Consider the following 18,158-nt stretch of genomic DNA (forward strand, 5'->3'; position numbering starts at 1 on the left):
TGCCGTTGGAAGAGTTGCCAGCTTGTCTACAATGGTTAAGCAGGTACAACTAGTCTGTACAATTTGTGTCTCCGATTGCGCTCTCTTGATCAGTTTATTGAGGTCTGTAGTTTGTCATCGATGTTTGAGACGAAGATCGAGAGGGAATTCAGAACTGACAGTTGGATATCCATTTTGTCGGACTGATATTGCATGGTGTTACCGACATTTGCATTGTGTGCAACTGGGTGGTCCAAATATCTTCTTTTTCCTGCAATTTGGCTATTTTTGCATTGAGCTTTGGAGGGCTGTTTCTTTGTTGGGATACAGCTTGAGGCGCAAGAGAGTATGAGGCAACCACTTCCTCCCATTCCTCTGGTGTAAGGTAAGATGATTATAGTTCCATTTACTGAGTTGTTGAGATGTGTTGCCCTTGTGTTTTTATATGTGTGTCATTTTGCACAGTGCCTGCAGGCAATTGACCATAGTGGCCATGCAATTGTTCCTGAGGTGATTGAACTTGCCTTTCTGATAGTGTCTGAAAAGTGGATCGAGTGGGTTGAATATTTCCCTCCGCCAGTTTGGTAGTCGTGTATATAGGGTCATTGTTACCCATTGTGTCCACTGAGGGCTTGAGCACTGAGGGAAGTAAGAGACTAGGTTGCATTACATTGCTGATGTCTTTTACTTGATTTTCTATTTTCTTTTGTTGTTGTTGTTGTTGTTGAAGCAGTTCGAGGGTGCCTGATTCTTCCCTTAAGATTATGTTTTTGTTGGTGTTATTTGTGTTATTGTTGTTGGCAGGGTTTCCATGTTCTTGATGTTCTAGATGTTTTGGCTCAATTTTTCCTGGTTTGTGTGGTGCCCAATTGGCCGGAGTTACTCTGACTGAGAGGAATATGATTGCTGATGTTTTCGTCTACTTCCCTCTTCGTGGGCTCTGTGTGGCTTTTTGCCTGACCTTGGCCGTCCTTCTCCCTCCCACTGATTTTATTGAAGTTATTTGCAATCAGCTCTGATTGATGCCATTTGGCGTTGTTTGTTTATTCATACATCTTATTCCCCTGTTCCTTATTCTCTTTAAGCTTCTCATCCTCTGCACTTACTTCCCAGAGTCTTTTTACGCACGACGTTTCCCTGTTGGCCGTAGACTCTCCATAGTCCTCATTTACCTGCTGTTGCGTAGTCTGGCGTATTTTAATGGGTTGGAGAGGAGTGGGGAGATTGCTTTCTTTGTTGTTGGTCAGGCACAAGACTGGCCCAGCGTCTTTTATAAAAGAACATTTGGTGTAAATTTTCGGTTGGTAGCTTGTTTTAGTTGTAATGGTCCTGATCGTTGCTTTGTTTGCATTGGCAGTTGGCTGTGCCTGCAGGCTGGTGAGGAGTGGGGAAATCAGGGGATTTCCTCTTCCTTCTTCGTCAGGTCCTCAGCGCTTTCGTTACTAGATGTCTTCTTTGTTTTTCTGCGCGTTTTCTTGTTAGGTTTGGGCACCCCCTGCTGTATTGCCTTCCCTGATCTCATTGTGGCAATTGTAGCAATTGATGTAGGTGTTGTGGGTATTTGTGAATATTATCGGTGCCCCTCCATAGTTTCTCTCCCTCTTTTCCTTGGCTGATCCTTGCCAGAGAACCCGATAGCTGCTGACTTGTTGGCTTTTCCCCTATTATCCCTTTTATTCCCTTTCTTTCTTTTCTTTTCTTGTCTCCTTTCCCCCTGTTTAGTCCAAGTAAGTTGGATTGTGGCGTGAATGGAGGGGTTGACAGGTCCACTGCAGGGGGGAATGTTGGACTGTGCTGCACTGAGACCGCCGTCTGAAAGGTCAATTTATGCCAGGCAGCTGGTCTTTGTTCCTCGTTGTGCCAGTGGTCAAGAAACTGCAGCTCAAGAGCCCTCAGAGCGCCCAAACAAGAACATTTCCTTATTTTATTTTTGTGTTTGGATATGGCATACAGATACATAAACATGACATTTATACAATATGATTGAATAGGAAAACACACTTCCAACTATGGAACACTACCATACATTTGAACTTTGGACCTAAATAGTGGTTTAGTCGAACAACACTCACGTGTTACATATTTGCAGACCTCTGTGTTGTACACTGCTATATGCTACAAGATATTGTATGGAATGCAATACTAACAGTTCATTCGGGCAATCCCCCATTCGTTTCCTATCCCAGTGATACATAGTTTTCAATTGCCACTGCTATAAATGTGCAATTAGGCCTTCATTGCTTCATGATTAGATATTTTCATCATTATTTTTGTATGCATATGAAGATAAAGAGTTGCCATATATGCATGAAAATTCTGAAAAAAAAACTTCAAAAGATATAACCTCAAGTCGGGCAAGCAAATGAATTGATCGATTTTAACTACCCCCTCCAAACCACAATTATAATGGTAAGGTGCACCCTTGTACTACACTACCCACTTCCTCGGACTTTATGGTGTAGATTGCAAGTGAAAGATATTTCGAAATGTATTGACATTTGGTACAGTTAATCAAGGTATCCAACATGCTGCCTTCTGAAGCTGATTGAGGGAAATATTGGTTAACCGCCTTTCACAACTCTGACCTCCTTTCTAACTAAGACCATCCTTAAGGTTCCTTGACAGTAACTTGTGAATATTAAGTACTAAGAGGGTGTTACATTTCGAAAGCAGTTATTTTAAGTGAAAAATCCTACTCGTAATTTTTCATTTTTCAGACCACAATCCCCAACTTAAACGTAATTAAAAAATCATTCACCAGAATACTAATTTCCTTGCTAGGATTTTAAGGAGATCTCAAAATGCCATCCTTGAAAACTATTACACTGTAATTCTGAGAAAATTGAGGATTATTCCAGAATCCTGCATGGCAGTGAATCGAGTGCCTTAAGAAAAATTTCATATTTCAATGTTAATAAAAATGTGAAAATATGTCAAACCAAATAGAACATTGTTCTTTTTTGTATCTTTTTTTTATTGAGCAGACTTTCAATTTAATTACAAATAAGAAACATACCAGAAAAATATTATACAAAATAGCATTTGATTCTACCAAGCTCATGTGCAAATAAACAAACCATAACATAGTTTAGGACAATCGATCTGTTCAAAACAGTAATGCTGAAATATCATACAGCAAGCAATGAAGTGTCCACGTGCCAATTTAGGTCTCCCCCTCCCAAGTTGCTTTGTGAAAGTAATGGTGTACAAATATATACAGCACAGTTATATTAACAGCCATCAATAAAGTGCCATGGAGGACACATCATGTTCTATAATTAGAGATGACAGTGTACGTAGGCAGTCAATGCCAATGTTAATTTACACATGTACACCAAATCCTGTGCTGAAGATGCAGAACTCGCTATGACTGAACGATGGAAATACCCGGCTTTATGTTACACGGTAACATAGTAACATTACTTCTGCTATAAGTGTTATATATACCACTGCTTGTGTTGTTCGTATCTGAAAAAATAAAACGCAATAAAGATATTAAAAAAAATCAATAAAGTACCATGCCCCGTGAAACTCCGCCGCCTTTGCAAATACTTAATTGCTTCAAAATTGTTGTCCTACTAACAAGCGTGAGCACTCGGGGTGTCGAGTTCATTGCATTATTGCAATGAACTAGACACCCCGACCATTTAGGTCTGACATACCCCGTTATGAGGAAAAAATAATTCTTACCTCTTAGGATACCGCTTTTAAACCAATAACAAGAAAAGCCAGATAGCCCCCCTTGCAAAAGCACGAGTAATGTGAAAATATCTCTGAGTATCCCTCATGGAGCCACCAGGGGTGTTGCTGACAAGTTGGGGCCTAATTCTTCTGGTGAATCTATAAACTGCCATGAGGCTTTAAATCTTTTTTGACCCCCCACACATCTTGCACATGCCACCTCAGATTTTTACGTCCTAAGCATTTTATTCAGCCACTCTTTGAATAATGGAATCTTGGATGATTTCCAATTATGTAAAATCAATGAATGAGCAATTATTGAGGTGATTGATATAAACAGGTGGCCCCACATGCCGATACCTGAACCCCGATTCTTACTAACATTGGGGCATATTAGCAAGAACCTTGTTAAAATTATCGCCGCTTTAGCGGCAGGAAACTGCCGCTTAAACGGCGATAATGGGCTTGCTAATATGCCTTATAGAATTCCAATAAAAGCCCAGGTTAGATGTCCTGCACATCTAACCTGGGCTTCTATTGGAATTCTATAACGCCTATTAGCAAGCCCATTACCGCCGTTTAAGCGGCAGTTTCCTGTCGCTAAAAAGGCGATATTTTTGACAAGGTTCCTGCTAATATGCCCCAAAGTGCCATCCCGTCTCCGGGTCTATATTTGCCTGGACTGAGACCAGCAAAGTCCTTTTGCCAAAACTGTTCCAACAACTGGCAGGTAAAAATGATATGTAACCAACCACCCATACCCTGCCGCTACCAAATAGAACATTGTTCGTTTTGTAAAAATCTGTGCCTTAAGTAGGATTATTATGCATTTGGTCTGCTGGCAGAACCATCCCCTGCCTATTTGCTCCCCTCACCAAAATTTGGTGTCATTCCAGGTATCTGAACACTCTTCCAGCCCCCCGACAGTCCCATACACATGAAAAATGCCGCACAGACTGTAAATGTACTGTCCTAAACACATATTTCAACCTGCAGACAATGGGCAAAGGATCCTTTCACCTACATTAGAACAATCAATCAGAGATAAGCATTAGTTGTTCAGATTCTTCATAATCCTGATGCAGTCCTTTAATCTAGCCTCAAAATTCAGGTGACATATTTTTTCCAAATCACTAATCCCGATTGCCAAAAATTCCATCGCTGAGAAAATGCTGGGTGATTCTAAGCCACCCAAGTGCTATCCGGTCCTATGCTATAATAAAATGTCTTTAAAACCCTAAGCACAACAATTGTGTGCATTTTGGATACAACCAGGATCACGTTTGTAAAGAAAGTTTTGTAACTGGTCACACTATAAGCATTATTTCTTTTGGCATTAAATTAATTTCATTAAGGAAGTAATCCAGTGAAACTGTCTTTTTTCTGTGTTCAGAGATAATAATTAGGGTTGCCAGTCTCATAATTGACCCGAAAAACCTAGAAATAAGAAAAGGGAGATCGAAAACAAAGCAGCTCTTAATAACGACACAGACATTGAATGTGGGGCTTTTTATTGGAGCGATTGCCGATTGTATTTCTCTTTAAGTAATATTTACTACAAACTCAAAGGTTTGCCATATTATTAAACAATGATTCATGACAAACCCAACCATATAGCCGGTTAATCTAGCAGCCAATACTTGCCAGGCAGTCCATGGAAACAGCCTCCTATCAACCTCTACCTGTTAGAGGTATGATAGTGTACAGCAACATCACTGTTTTAAGGATCAATGATGTGCAGATTACATATAGCATGATTCCTACGAGAACTGGGAGAAATGTTATGTACAACGGTTAAATTGGAGTGTTTTCAGTTATTATGCACTATTAGAACATTGGAATGTTGGGAGCTCCATTGAAAACAATTGACTGCTCTGGGCTTATAATGGCTGGTATAAGCCTGAAGCTCCAACATTCCAATGTTTCTTTGTTCACGGCTCTGGCTGTGAACAAAGGCTTCAGGGAGCCAATCCCCTCACGCTTCCAAAAGGCTTTGTTTTTTTTGGTAGAACATTCTGTCCTCTAGTGACAGAATGTTCTAATAGCCTTATAGCCCTTCGTAGATGGGCTATACCGCTATTAAAGTCCCTCTCCCTTGTTAAAGGCCCTCGCCTTCGGCTCGGGGCCTTTAACGCTGGAGAGGGCCTTTAATAGCTGGTATAGCCCTCTACGGCGGGCTATAAGGCTATACTCTTGTGTTGCAAAATTACCGAAACCATGCAATTACGCCAGCTTGGTTATAACGAGCACTTTGGCGTACATTTCCAACAACAGGAGCACAGCAACAACGCTATCCTGTAGCATTTAGTGCTATTTACTTAGAACAAAATGCATCCTCTGGGCTATTTGGGACACAAGAGTGCATTTTGCACAAAGAAAATAGCACTAAATGCTGGACTACGCTTCTCATACAATTATGCATAATTAGGAGTAATTATGCTAGACAACATTACGCCAGTTATGCCTACCTCTAATTCCTACTTCTATTGGTAATATGGATGCTTTCAGAGATCACTTACCTTCACAATGTGGAGGATCAGGCGACCATCCAAAGTAATAGCACTGAATTAGTTCTGATCCATTCAAAAAATAATTTTCCCCACATGAAAATTTCACCACATCCCCATCAACATATGATTTCTTTTTGGGATAAAAATCTCCATGTTCTATAGTGCGTAAATCTGAGCATGTTAGTTCTGAAAGGAAAAATAATATGCACATTGATATTAGTAAAAACAAATTTAGGACACACCAACGTTTTTTTTTCTCCAATGAAGTAATATGCTGCCATCCACAGGGCAATTACTAAAATATATTGTAAGATCTTACATACATCTCTCATACATACCCTGCAACGTGGGAATGTACAATTAATGCTATATTTAAATTTTGATTTTATCAGACCAATTACCAAATTTTCAGACATTCCAACAGTACACATCTTTTTCTCGTGTTGCTTTTATCTAGGATGGAGACTTAGGAATCTTTGTATTCATTCAACCCAAACAATAAGTGCTTCTATTGGATACAGTGAGATAATGGAATTTATGGTACATAAAGGCAGCATGTACTCTTATTGTATTTGCATGCTTCCACATACGCGTTCATTCAGAGTACTGTGCTAAATCGGAAGGTAAATAAGACAGTCAAAATAACCTTTTTCCTGGTCTTTACCAAAGGTTTGTGCCTGTATAAATCTGGCAGAAAACATGCAAAACTACTTGTGTGAAGTTTGGCACGTTTCTTACATGCAAATTTTGCCACCATTGGCTGGGCATAATGGCTGACAGTTTTACATGCGGTTTACCATAAAAACGTGAATCAGGTTTATGCCCAATTTTATCTTGGTACCGTTCAAGGAAAATGTAATACACAATACAGCAAGCTAGATAAATCAAAAATGTCTATGATGGAAGTCAAGGGAATGGTAGATCAAATTGTATTCCTAGATTCTTTTTAACCTGGACAACATTTTAACTTGTTACCGTATGCAGTAGTACCCCATTTTTAGGTCTCGTAGACCTATTGCTGCCAAGTTGCCTGTGAAGCGACCTAGATCTGGCCACGAGCGCCGATTACACCTCGTGGACGTGCCCCCTGGCCCCGCCCCCCCAGCCGTGCACATCTCTTGCTCCAACTGTGCACAGCAAGGCAGCCTCTCGCCTCTCAATCACGCGCACACACACACACACACAGGAGCGCACAGACCCCCCCCCCCCCCCACCCCACACAGCTAAGCAGCACACTCAGACACATGCACACACACATTCCCCCACCAATACCACACACCCCCACTCACCTGGCTCTTTCCGCGTGTCACTCTCCCTCCGCAGCATGTCAATCTCTGCATCAGGCTCCATGTCTTCTCCGGCGATCCTCCCCTGCTTACGTGCACGCTCACGGCGGTGTCTCGAGCTCTCCAACTTCGTGCACTACTCACGCCTGAACCTGGGGAACGGGATCGTTTTTGCGTTGTCTCGCGCTGGTGCGCGTGCAGCAGTTCGTTTCATTCTTGTTGTTCATATGCTCTTTCGAAGAGGCACAGCGTTATTTTCTGAGAACTTTTAAACACATCGTCATAATTCTGGGAGAAAGCCAGGCTGCAGGAACAGGCGCCCGACAAAGCCGAGCAGTGGATTCACATTCGAAGGGCCTGTGGACGCTTTAACAATATAAAAGAAATCTGACCCGGGAGGTGCCCATGCGTGCAGCGCGCAATAACAGCGCGGCTCTGAAAACAATGCGCATCTCTCCAGGGGAATTTGCGGTCATTGTTTCCTGAATACGGGCAGCAAGAAACCAACAAACTCTTGAGCATTGTAAAAACGTCCCTGGTTCTAAGAACCCGGAAAGTAAAGGCCGGTGCACCGGCGTAGCTAAGGGGGGGGCGGGAGGGGCGGTCCGCCGCAGGTGGCAGTATTTTAGGGGCGTCTACTGTAGTAGTATTGGCCTATTGGATGGCGGCCTGGGGAGCAAAAAGAGGTGCGTCCGGTCTTGGCGCCTGGCGTTGCGCACTCGAGAACTGTGACTAACTAACGGTGATAGGCCTCACACTGCACCAGAGTAAAGGCAGGTAAGAGAGGAGACAGAGAACCGGATATATCATCAGCCGGAGGGAAAGCAGGGGCCTGTGATCTTGCACCGCTTTCACTGCCGCGTTCGATCTCGGACGCCAGCTCTCCGTGTTAATAATCATGGCCTCGCATGAGAGAGGCCTGGGAGAGAGCTGCCTGCAGTGATGTGCGGCCCTGACACGCCCGGCTCACTCAGAGAGCGTGAGACACTAGTGCCAGCTGCCAGAGTATTGTGAGACGCCACTACAGACAAGTAAGTTCATTGGCCAGGCAGCCTGCATTCTGCCACTGACTTTTAGTGGTATTGGTGTTCGTGTCACACAGAGAGTCTCACACACAGTGCACTGCAGTTAGTCCGTGAATTTTAGCCCTGGTAGCGGGGCACCGTTGCGCACCTGTATTAAGTAGTTTTAGTTTATAATAGTTAACATTAATTTGCTGGCTGAGGGGCCAGGGCTCAGCTGCGGTATCGTCGGTCATCCGCATCGGACGATGCAAGATCTGATCCTTTCATTTATTTCAGACAGTAATCTGCATGCATGGCTGCTCTGTCTCAATCCTTCTTAGATTTATAATGGTGGGCACCGTCGGTCATTGAAAGCACTAGTAGCTGGGCGTGACCCACTCGGCCTGTAAGTAATTAACTTATTATTCAATTATAATTCAATGAGTCAGTGTCAGCGATAGTCTGCAGCTAGATCAGTCAGATAATCTAACTAATTAATTGTGTACTTGAGTTGAGAGTTTTTTACGTGGACACATTGTACACATAATGTACACGGTGCTTAATTTATAAATGGTGCAAGTATTTGTACATAATATGTCTGAGACGGTTTATTTTCAATGACTTACTGTGGTGTTTTGCTAGGGCTCCCAGCTCTCTCTCATCGTGTGGGGGGTCGTCACGACTCACGTCACCCTCCAGAGGCCCCTCATAACTAGGATTAGTGCTTTTAAATTTCTGATGCTCTGCACAGTTTCAAGAATTAATTAGCGATTTATGTTGCCCAAATGACTGTAATTTCTGATATTTAGTAGTTTCCCTCCTCTTTATTGCATGCTTTTCGCTTGCGAGAAAGTGTCACTCGTAGTCGTGAAATGTCACTCATAATTTCACTAAAGTTATGAAAATGTCACACATCGCAATCTGAAACATTGACAGCTATGGCAGTAGAGGGAAAATAAAAGGTGAGATGTTGCTCTGCACTGTCAGAAGTGAGAACAAGAGCTGTTATGCAATGCAGGCGCTGGGGGATGGAGACAAAGGCGCTGTGTTTTCTCTGTATCGCTGTGTCTTGAGAGCAAAGGCACATTTATTTTTTATTTTTTTATTTATTTATTCGTTTTCATATAGCGCGGACTTTACCCGAAGGCGTCAGAGCGCTTCACAATAGGAACAGAAAATTACAAATGAACAAAATTACAAAAGCAGACGATAAGTTACATGAGGTAAAAGTGACAATTGTGAGCAAACAAAATACATGAGGTAGCAAACAGTGCAATACAGGAGGAAAGACAGCGGCCTGTCCAAACAGTGCAATACACAAAGGCAGCGGCCTGGCCTGTCCTGGCACTGCACACGCTGTCATAGAGGGCATCGGATATATTTAGCATACATGATTTAGGGTAGGGGGAGCAAGGAAGGATGTGTGGATTGGAACTGCAGGCACTAAGGGAAATGTAGGGGGGTGTGTTGTGGCACTGCCGTACAGTAGGGTGAGGTGGACACGCCAGGCAATGCGGCTTAGGGGGGACAAGGTGGATGTGTTCCGTACTGCTGCATGCCCAGGGTGTAGGGAGAGCAAGATGGATGTGTTCCGACACCTCCCAAAGTGAAGGGCAGGGAGATGTGCTCTCGTGCTGACACTGCATGGATTGGTGTCAAGGGTGTTAAGGGAGATGTGCTCTGCCCTCATCGTGTCATGGAAACATGGGGGCGTGTTCTTATTTAGCATACACCGCTTTATTTTGCATTTCTGTGTTTGATTTCAGGTGCCTTTCCGCTGCAGCTCTGCATCCTGATGGGTGAGGTGGGTTAGGGCACCGCACCACATGCACACAATGCTGGCCGATAGCGCCTGCGGTGGTTTTTGTTTGAAGTGGGCCTCATTTGGGTGCCCAGTACACATCATGTTGCAGGTCCTCCCACGTTTTGCCCCTTCTTACTCTATCAGGGTGTCCACCATAGACCCAGGAGAGAAAGATGCATGTCAGATGACCACTAGCTATGCAAATATTTTATTTTAGATTACTTGTGGCTAAACTTGTCTTATGGGAACTTCAAAAAAAACGGGCAAGGATCCAACCGTCCTGGACACATTTTGGACACCTCTAAATCCATCGCGTCAGAGTGGCTGTCTCCAAAAATGCCCTTTTCGTGCTCATTGAGCTGAGGGGCGTAGCTTCCGGTAGTGCCTGTGGCCCAGAGACCCGAGGAGCCCTCTGCATCATGGTTATTCCTGTATTTTTTCGTTCAAACAGCTTGGGAAGGGGGGTCATTCCATTTCTTGCCCCAGACCCCATGACACACTGACTACTAGGCTGATTCAGCCCTTTCTTTCTCAAGGGAAATCCTGCACTCCCCACTCCCACCTTCTCCTGAGGCACTCTGGGCAGCATCCTTGGCACAGCGACAACGAGAGCCATATGCCATTATTACACATATGACCACTAGCCGGCCTCCACACTTTGTACAGGTGCAGCGCCGAGGATGGGACTACACAGAGCCTGATGACCCCAATTCAAAACCTTTTTGAAGAGGTGGGTCCGTCCCAGGGTCTAGTGGAGGACCACGGCCAACCCAAGAGGAACTTCTACAGTGCATCACAGGTATCTCCACAGCAGTTTGTTTGAAACGTCTGAAGACAGGAACGAAAGGAAAGGAGCAGACCGGTAAGTCCACCCAGCAAGCGTGTTGAAAATTATGCAAATAGCGGTTTTGCCCCCTAATACCACACGTGATGGTTGGCGCCTAAAAGGATACAAGCATCCATGAACATGGGTCCCAGTATGTTATTTTCTCGTTTTCTTTACCATTGAGGCATTTTCTGCTGTGGTGGGCCACCAGTCAGACTCACTTAATGCAGGCTTATGCTAGGTTGGTGACAAGATAGACAGATCTTAGAAATCTCCCTTGACTTGAATTGAACTTAGCTGTTGCACACACTGCAACTTAGAGCGGCACCAAGCAGTAGGCACTAGGAGTTTGGCAGAAACTCTCTGGCTGCAATGGAGTGGGTCTGTCTGTTGAGACTGGTGTGACTCTGTTCTAAGGCCAGGCTATATGTGTACCACCCCACCCCCCCCTCAGTAGTTCATGCTGTTCTGAGTTCGTCATTGCATTATTGTACCTCAAGTCAGAGCACATCACGTTTGTGCACGTCCCCACTGCTATAATGGGGGGAACCACGATGTTTAGTCATTTAATGTCAGCTGTAGATGATGGATCCCTGAACAGTGTCATGTATATGCATGTTTGCATTGTGCTGAGGGGATTATCAGGTAATCGTTCACGCAGCTCTCTGATGGATGTCACATGCAGTTTTTCTGAGTCCCCAGATAGATCATGCTGTCTGTGTGTTCGCCTTTGTACTGCTGGTCACCGGTGTGTATTCAACTGTGTTGCCTTGGACCGTGTCATGTATGTGCAATGTGCATGTAACTTGCATGATTGATCGTGGTAACTATTAGCGGCAATACTACGTGTCTCTCGGACCTCTTTCAAGTGCTCGCCGTCCATTTTCCACAGCACAGGGGGGCGGCAACCTGAGGGATAGCCCCGGGCACCACAATCTCTAGCTACGCCCCTGGGCCGGTGCCTTCGAAACCAGACGGCCCTCGAGAGAAATCTGAGTCGATAACATACATTCAACACACTTCACGAAGCACGCTTCTAGGCGCCGTTCAACTCGCTGATTGCACTGGTCCCGAAATACATCACATCCCAGTAATTACTTCCTGACTGATTTTCTCTAATGTACAGGCGTGTCTGCTGGCGATCAATGGGGTTGGTTAAGATGGCAGGGGCTGCTGACAAAGGTAAATGTGGAGATGAGTACATTTGCATTAGTAAGTTCATTCTTACACTCTGTGGTAAATGTCATACTTTTGGCTATTCACGATTTATGTGAAATGTTTACAAAGTGCAGATTTACATATCTCCGGCCCTCGAATTAAGGGGCTGAAGGTTTATTTACGAGTGTGAAGTTACTACTAGCAATTTTTCCACACCTAGGTGGCGTTCTTGGCCACCAGGGCCAAACGTTTATTCAACAATTTAAAGAATTTGAAAAATGTATTTCATGTTACATATTAGTGAGTATCACATTTAAATATGTATTTTGAATGCAGAATTTTGTAATACAATTAGATCATTAATAACATTATATTTAATTCGAACTGTAATTATTTTGAATGTATTAAATTAAACTAAAATTATTTTTGGGAACTATAAATTAAAAAAATCCCACCTAAAGGAAAGTAATTTTACCTTAATATGTATTAACAATCATTAAAACGAATGTATAGCATTCAATTAGTTTAATTATTTTGAATAAATATTAATGTCACTTTAATTTTTAAATTGAAAATAGTTAATAAAATATTTTAAAATGAAAAAATAATGACTTTTTATTTGTTGACCTTTTTACATTAAATACATTGTATTTACATGTTTAAATACTTTACTTAATTGAATTTATTTTAACATTAGTTCCTATGAGGTACTACAAAGTGCAGTTTGTGACTAGGCCCTGGTGTGTAACTTGCAGTGTGTCTTTGTAGAATGATGAATGGTGAAGTAAGTAGGAGTTAGCATTTTATCCATGTGGTGTGTGGGACATGATGTGTTGCCCTATGCTGTATATGACTTGATGTGTAGTGGGTTCATATATAAGTAGTATATTCGCTGTGTATGGTGTGCGTTGCACTGCCTCATGGTGTAAGTAATCTGATGTGCAACAGTTATGTTTGCTGTGCTATTTGCATGGCCTGTGTTGTGCGTCCTGGTCTTCAATCTTTATATAGTGAGTCGCTCTGCTCATTATTGTAGGGTATAATAGCCAAGGGATCCATTAGGATGGCGAGCGGATCGCCCCCGCCAGGCCGGCGGTAGCCACTGCCGGACTGACTGGGGCAATCTGCCCACCATCCATGCTGGAATGACCAACCGCCATATTATCATGGCTGGGGTGTCCGTGGCGGATGGAAAGACCATCTGCCGCTTTTCGACTGGGGCGGTAAAGGGTTCTATATGGTGGCGGTGTCTATCAGACACCGCCAGCCATATTACAATGGGCATTTTCCAATGTTGCCACGGATAGGCATGCAGAGTCTACCTGCGGGGCCCGTTGCGGGCCCCCAGGGATTCCGGGGTGGTGGGAGGTGCACATGTGGGGTACCTATGGTACCCCCCCTGCATTACAAGAACAACGTAGCAGGCACCGCGCGGGGCCTGTCATGTTGTGCTTTGAAATGCACAACATACTTAGGTTTACTGTTAACTGGATGGCAGCCAATTCCCTCAAAGTCAACCCGGATAAAAGCGAGGTGCTCATTATTCCAACTCAAAATAGCCCTTGGTGTGATCTTTTTTGGCCTCCTGAACTGGGTGTGGTCCCAATTACGGGGCCAGTTGTAAAAAGCCTGGGATTGAAAATTGAATCGGATTTGTCTGTGGCTGCCCAGGTTTCTTCGGTCGTGGGCATCTGCACGGGCCTACTTAGGCAATTGAGAAGACTTGTGCCTCTCCTCTCTACTTCTGCATTACAAGCCATTGTCTCCACCACTGTCATCTCTCGGCTCGACTATGGTAATGCCCTCTATTTGGGCATTCCCCAGAAGCTCCTTAGGAGATTGTAAGTTGTGCAAAATGATTAGGCTAGGCTCATTTTAACTCCCCAGGAGAACGTAAGCCACTCCATTACTACATAAAATGCACTGGCTGCTTGTTGAACAGCGTGTGCAATTTAAGAGTCTTTGTATTGCCCATAAGGCTATTAATGGGATTGCACCAAAATATATACAAGATCGAGTGGAAAAGTATGTGCCCGGTAGAGCTCTACACTCTTCCGAGGCCTTTTGGCTAGCCTCTCCTAGGTATAATCTTAAAACCAAAGGGGGCTGAGCTTTCTCAGTCCTCCTTCCTCAGATCTGAAATGATCTACCGGAGAACCTGTGAAAGGAATCGGTTCTGCTCTCCTTTAGAAAGCTTTTAAAGACCTACATGTTCAGACAGACATTAGCATCGGCTTAAGTGCCGTTCCCGCTGCCACTAGACCCTTTTACGCTAGTGACCCATTCTTTTGCTAATAAGCGCTTAGAGACCAGTGGTGAAATAACATGTATTTTTACCATTGCGGCGGACGGTGCTTTCAGCACCGCCTGCCTCAATGGTAAAAATACAGGATCCGCCTGCCACTGTGGCGGGCGCATCCTAATTTCCCCCATGGGACCCCCGCCCTTATGGCGGGCGGTCCCTTTCCACAATGGGATGGCGCCCGTCATCCTAATGGGTCCCCTAATGTTGTGTCAAGCATATGCTTCTGATGAGTTGTGCTTGTATACCTCTACTTGCTATTGTGTGTTGTGGTGCTCTGTGGGCTCGGTGTCTTCTATGCTGTGGAGCTGCATACATTGTGGGGCTAGTTAAATAACCATTGATATGGCTTCTGGCGGATCTGAGCAGCAGAGAAGGGATGGGTTCTTTAGCCAGTATATATATGCTAGATCCATTTCCAACATATTAAGATGGTTATATAATCTTTTACACACCAACTCAAGATCTCTAAGGCACATTTTGAAATTGGAGAAGTTCAGAGATGAGTCATCGCAGTACACTTTTATTCAGAATCTTAATATAGCTCTTAATGTGTCTCACTGCACAGTAGCACTATTACAATCCTGGACACCAGCACATTTGAAGCTCTTTCTACAGAACTTGACACCAAATATAAGCTTCAAATTGGATGTAGAACGCTGTTCGCAAATACAAACCTATGATCAATATGTAAAAAGCATAGAATATAAATCTCCCAAGCTATATCTACACTTTCAGCTAGATCACAGAGAACGGTGGTGCATTCTTCTATTGCGGTTTAAAGTTTATACCTCCAGATGGAATATACCTATATCAGGTATCTGTGATTTGTGTAATGGAGGAGTGCAAGATTTACCTCATGTTGTGTCAGTCTGCCCAAACCTGAACCAGGTAGAGGCCCAGTGTTGGGTCATAAAGCCCATTTGTTTTAGATATGTCTCTTCCTCTCAAGGTTTAATTATGTGATGCAAGTCGGCTCCTGATAAATCTGTTTGTCATAATTTGTTCAAGTTTTTAAAGAGTTTTTTAAAATTGTTTTAAAGTGTATATTAATAATTCATGTATTTTGTTTTCGTTGACCTCGGTGGTGGTGAAAATCAAATCAATGTAAGCAAACTGTTGTTGTTGTGATGGTATGTGGTTTTGTTTTCTCTGTGTTGTCATATATTGCAGTATGTAGTTTATTTGCCAGGTGGTTAGTATGCGTGGTTATGTGGTATGGTAAGCCAACATGTGGTTTGAGTAGGAAAGTGTGCAGTTGTCCTGTGGGGTATACTGTATGACTTGAACGAAAGAGGTGTGGTATAGTTAGAATGAGGGATTCTGGTGTTTTGGTTGTATTACTTTACATGGTGAGTGAATTTGGCTTGGGGGTGGCATATGTTAGTTTTTGTGGGTGTATTAGGCATGTTTTGATTTACCTGGTGGGCCAGTAAGCATTGTATGGCATAAAAGAGTGATTGTGGATGGCTGAGGGTCAATTCATGCCTTTAAGGGTAGGGAGGTCTAGTTGGTGTGGAGTTGTGGATCAAAAGTGTTGTGTTATTGTGTGGCAAGGATGCGTTTTACTGGTTATTATTAAGCGATGATGGTTTTCAATTTTGGGGTGTGCCATGTGATTCTATAGATTGTCAATGGTTATTACATGCAATGTAGGGTTTGATTTTTCATTTTTCATAGGCTGACCACATGTGTGTGGCAGTAGTGTGAATTACAGTTTATCTGTAGTGTGAGGCAATGGGTTGTATTTTGTGGTGCAGTGTTGGAAGCAGTGGTGTGTGTTGTAATGCTGATCTGTATGATGTGTTGTGGCTGACATTGAGTAGAGCAAGGGTGATTTAAAATAACGAAAGGCTTATTGTGCAGTGGCAGGCTAGTTGTCAAGGTATGTTCATGGTGCTGCATTGTGAGATGTGCACATACATTGCATGTGGTGTTGGAATGGAAATAAAGCATTGTGTGGTTGGTGAGAAGTACGAGGATATGTGCTGCCATGCCGCACTGTTTTGACGTTTTTAAAGGAATTGATTTTGTGACAGAGCTGTTTTGGTGGCACAATGTCTCAGTTTGGGGAAGAGTCTGCAAGAACATGGGGCCCGATTCACAGAACTAACTTAAGACAAAATCCTAAACTTACTACTTTTGGTATTCACAGAAGTTAGGATTTTGTCTTACGTCTGTCTTAAGTCTTTCTTAAGACATACTTAAGACAAAATCCTAACTTCTGTGAATACCAAAAGTAGTAAGTTTAGGATTTTGTCTTAAGTTAGTTCTGTGAATCGGGCCCATGGCTGGGTTATTTCTGTGTTCTCATTCCCTGCTCTGAAGCCCACATATTCAAAGGCAAAGTAAGTTTTATTGTTTAATTAGTTAAAACCTTAACAATATAAAAGGACATATAAAACAATCAATAAAATTTGCCAGTTTTTAAAACGTAACATCAATGTGTTGCTGATAAAATATTAAACACTGTTGATTAAACATTCTCTAATTGTTACTCCAGATCCCAGTCTATTTACATTGGCAAAATCCCAAACATTTCAGCAGACTTGATCTGTTGTTTAAAAGTTTGAGTCACTTGCTTTACTCCTGAGGAGAAAAAAATTGCCACCTTCCGGCTGGATATTTTTGAGTCAATTTTTAGGGCCTGTTCGAAGACGTTAAATAATTTATTCAATGTGCAATTCAATTGTGGATCCGATGGGTCTAGCTCTGACATTGTTGCAGTGCTACAGGTCCTGATACCTCTGGTGTTTAGAGATTTTCTAAGTAAAGTGACTCGTGCATTGTGAAGTTTAGAGCATGTGCAGATTATATGGATAAAGTCCTTTTTAGGTCGAGCAGACCTACTCTCAATACGTGAGCATTGAGAGTGTCTGCTTCAGACCTTTTGTGGCCCGTATTTAGGAATGTGGACAGCTACCAGACGCGCGCTTTGACGAGGTCAGATTTCACCTCGGGAGCGAGCGTCTGGTAGCTGCTCATGCGCAAAGCCCTTGCTCACACACACAGGCAGCCCCCACCCCTATGCATGCACGCACGCACACACACACACACACACACAGGCGCCCCTCCCACCCTCCCCCCCCACCCCCCCAAGGCATACACACAGGCACGCACGCACTTTACATCAGCCCTGGGCCCCACTCACCAACTGCGCTCTTCTGGCGGGGCTCCTCACGGCGCGTCTCCTCATCTAAATCGGGGCTCCCTCAGGTCAGAGGAGCCCCGCAACAGGCGCCACACTCCTCCTTCTCCCCGGCCCCCTCCTGGGGACCCGGGCTACACCGGACGGCAGGGCGCTCCATGCGCCGGCAGCTAGCGGACCTCGGGAGGCGGGACTTCCGGTCGGCCGCGAGCGGATTGGCCGGTTGGCCAAGAGCTTCCGGGTCGCAGCGGGCAGCGCGGCGGCACTCTCGTTTCTTACCTGGAGGGCGTCATACTCGCTCTGTATGCCTGGTGCAGCTTGTTTTCTAATTGCCATCATAAAATGCGAACGTTTCGCACGGATTTGCAAAGGCGGCTTTTTTTTTAATATCGCGGTGCGATTTAGGCGCGGTGACATTAGACAACACGTTGCCCTTTGTGAAGGCGCTCCCCTTTCACGG

The 18,158-nt window shown here is 43.8% G+C and overlaps 1 protein-coding gene across 2 annotated transcripts in view; it reads right to left on the reverse strand.

The window, feature by feature from the left end:
- F13B (coagulation factor XIII B chain) overlaps positions 1 to 18,158 on the reverse strand; it is a 286,489-nt gene that overhangs the window by 247,730 nt on the left and 20,601 nt on the right. For both annotated transcript variants that reach the window (XM_086955282.1, XM_086955274.1), the window contains exon 3: positions 6,180 to 6,356. In XM_086955282.1, coding sequence (XP_086811408.1) covers positions 6,180 to 6,356 — 177 coding nt within the window. The remainder of the gene's footprint in view (positions 1 to 6,179; positions 6,357 to 18,158) is intronic.

This window comes from Lissotriton vulgaris, chromosome 1_1 (assembly GCF_964263255.1).
Source record: "Lissotriton vulgaris chromosome 1_1, aLisVul1.2, whole genome shotgun sequence".
Lineage (NCBI taxonomy): Eukaryota > Metazoa > Chordata > Amphibia > Caudata > Salamandridae > Lissotriton > Lissotriton vulgaris.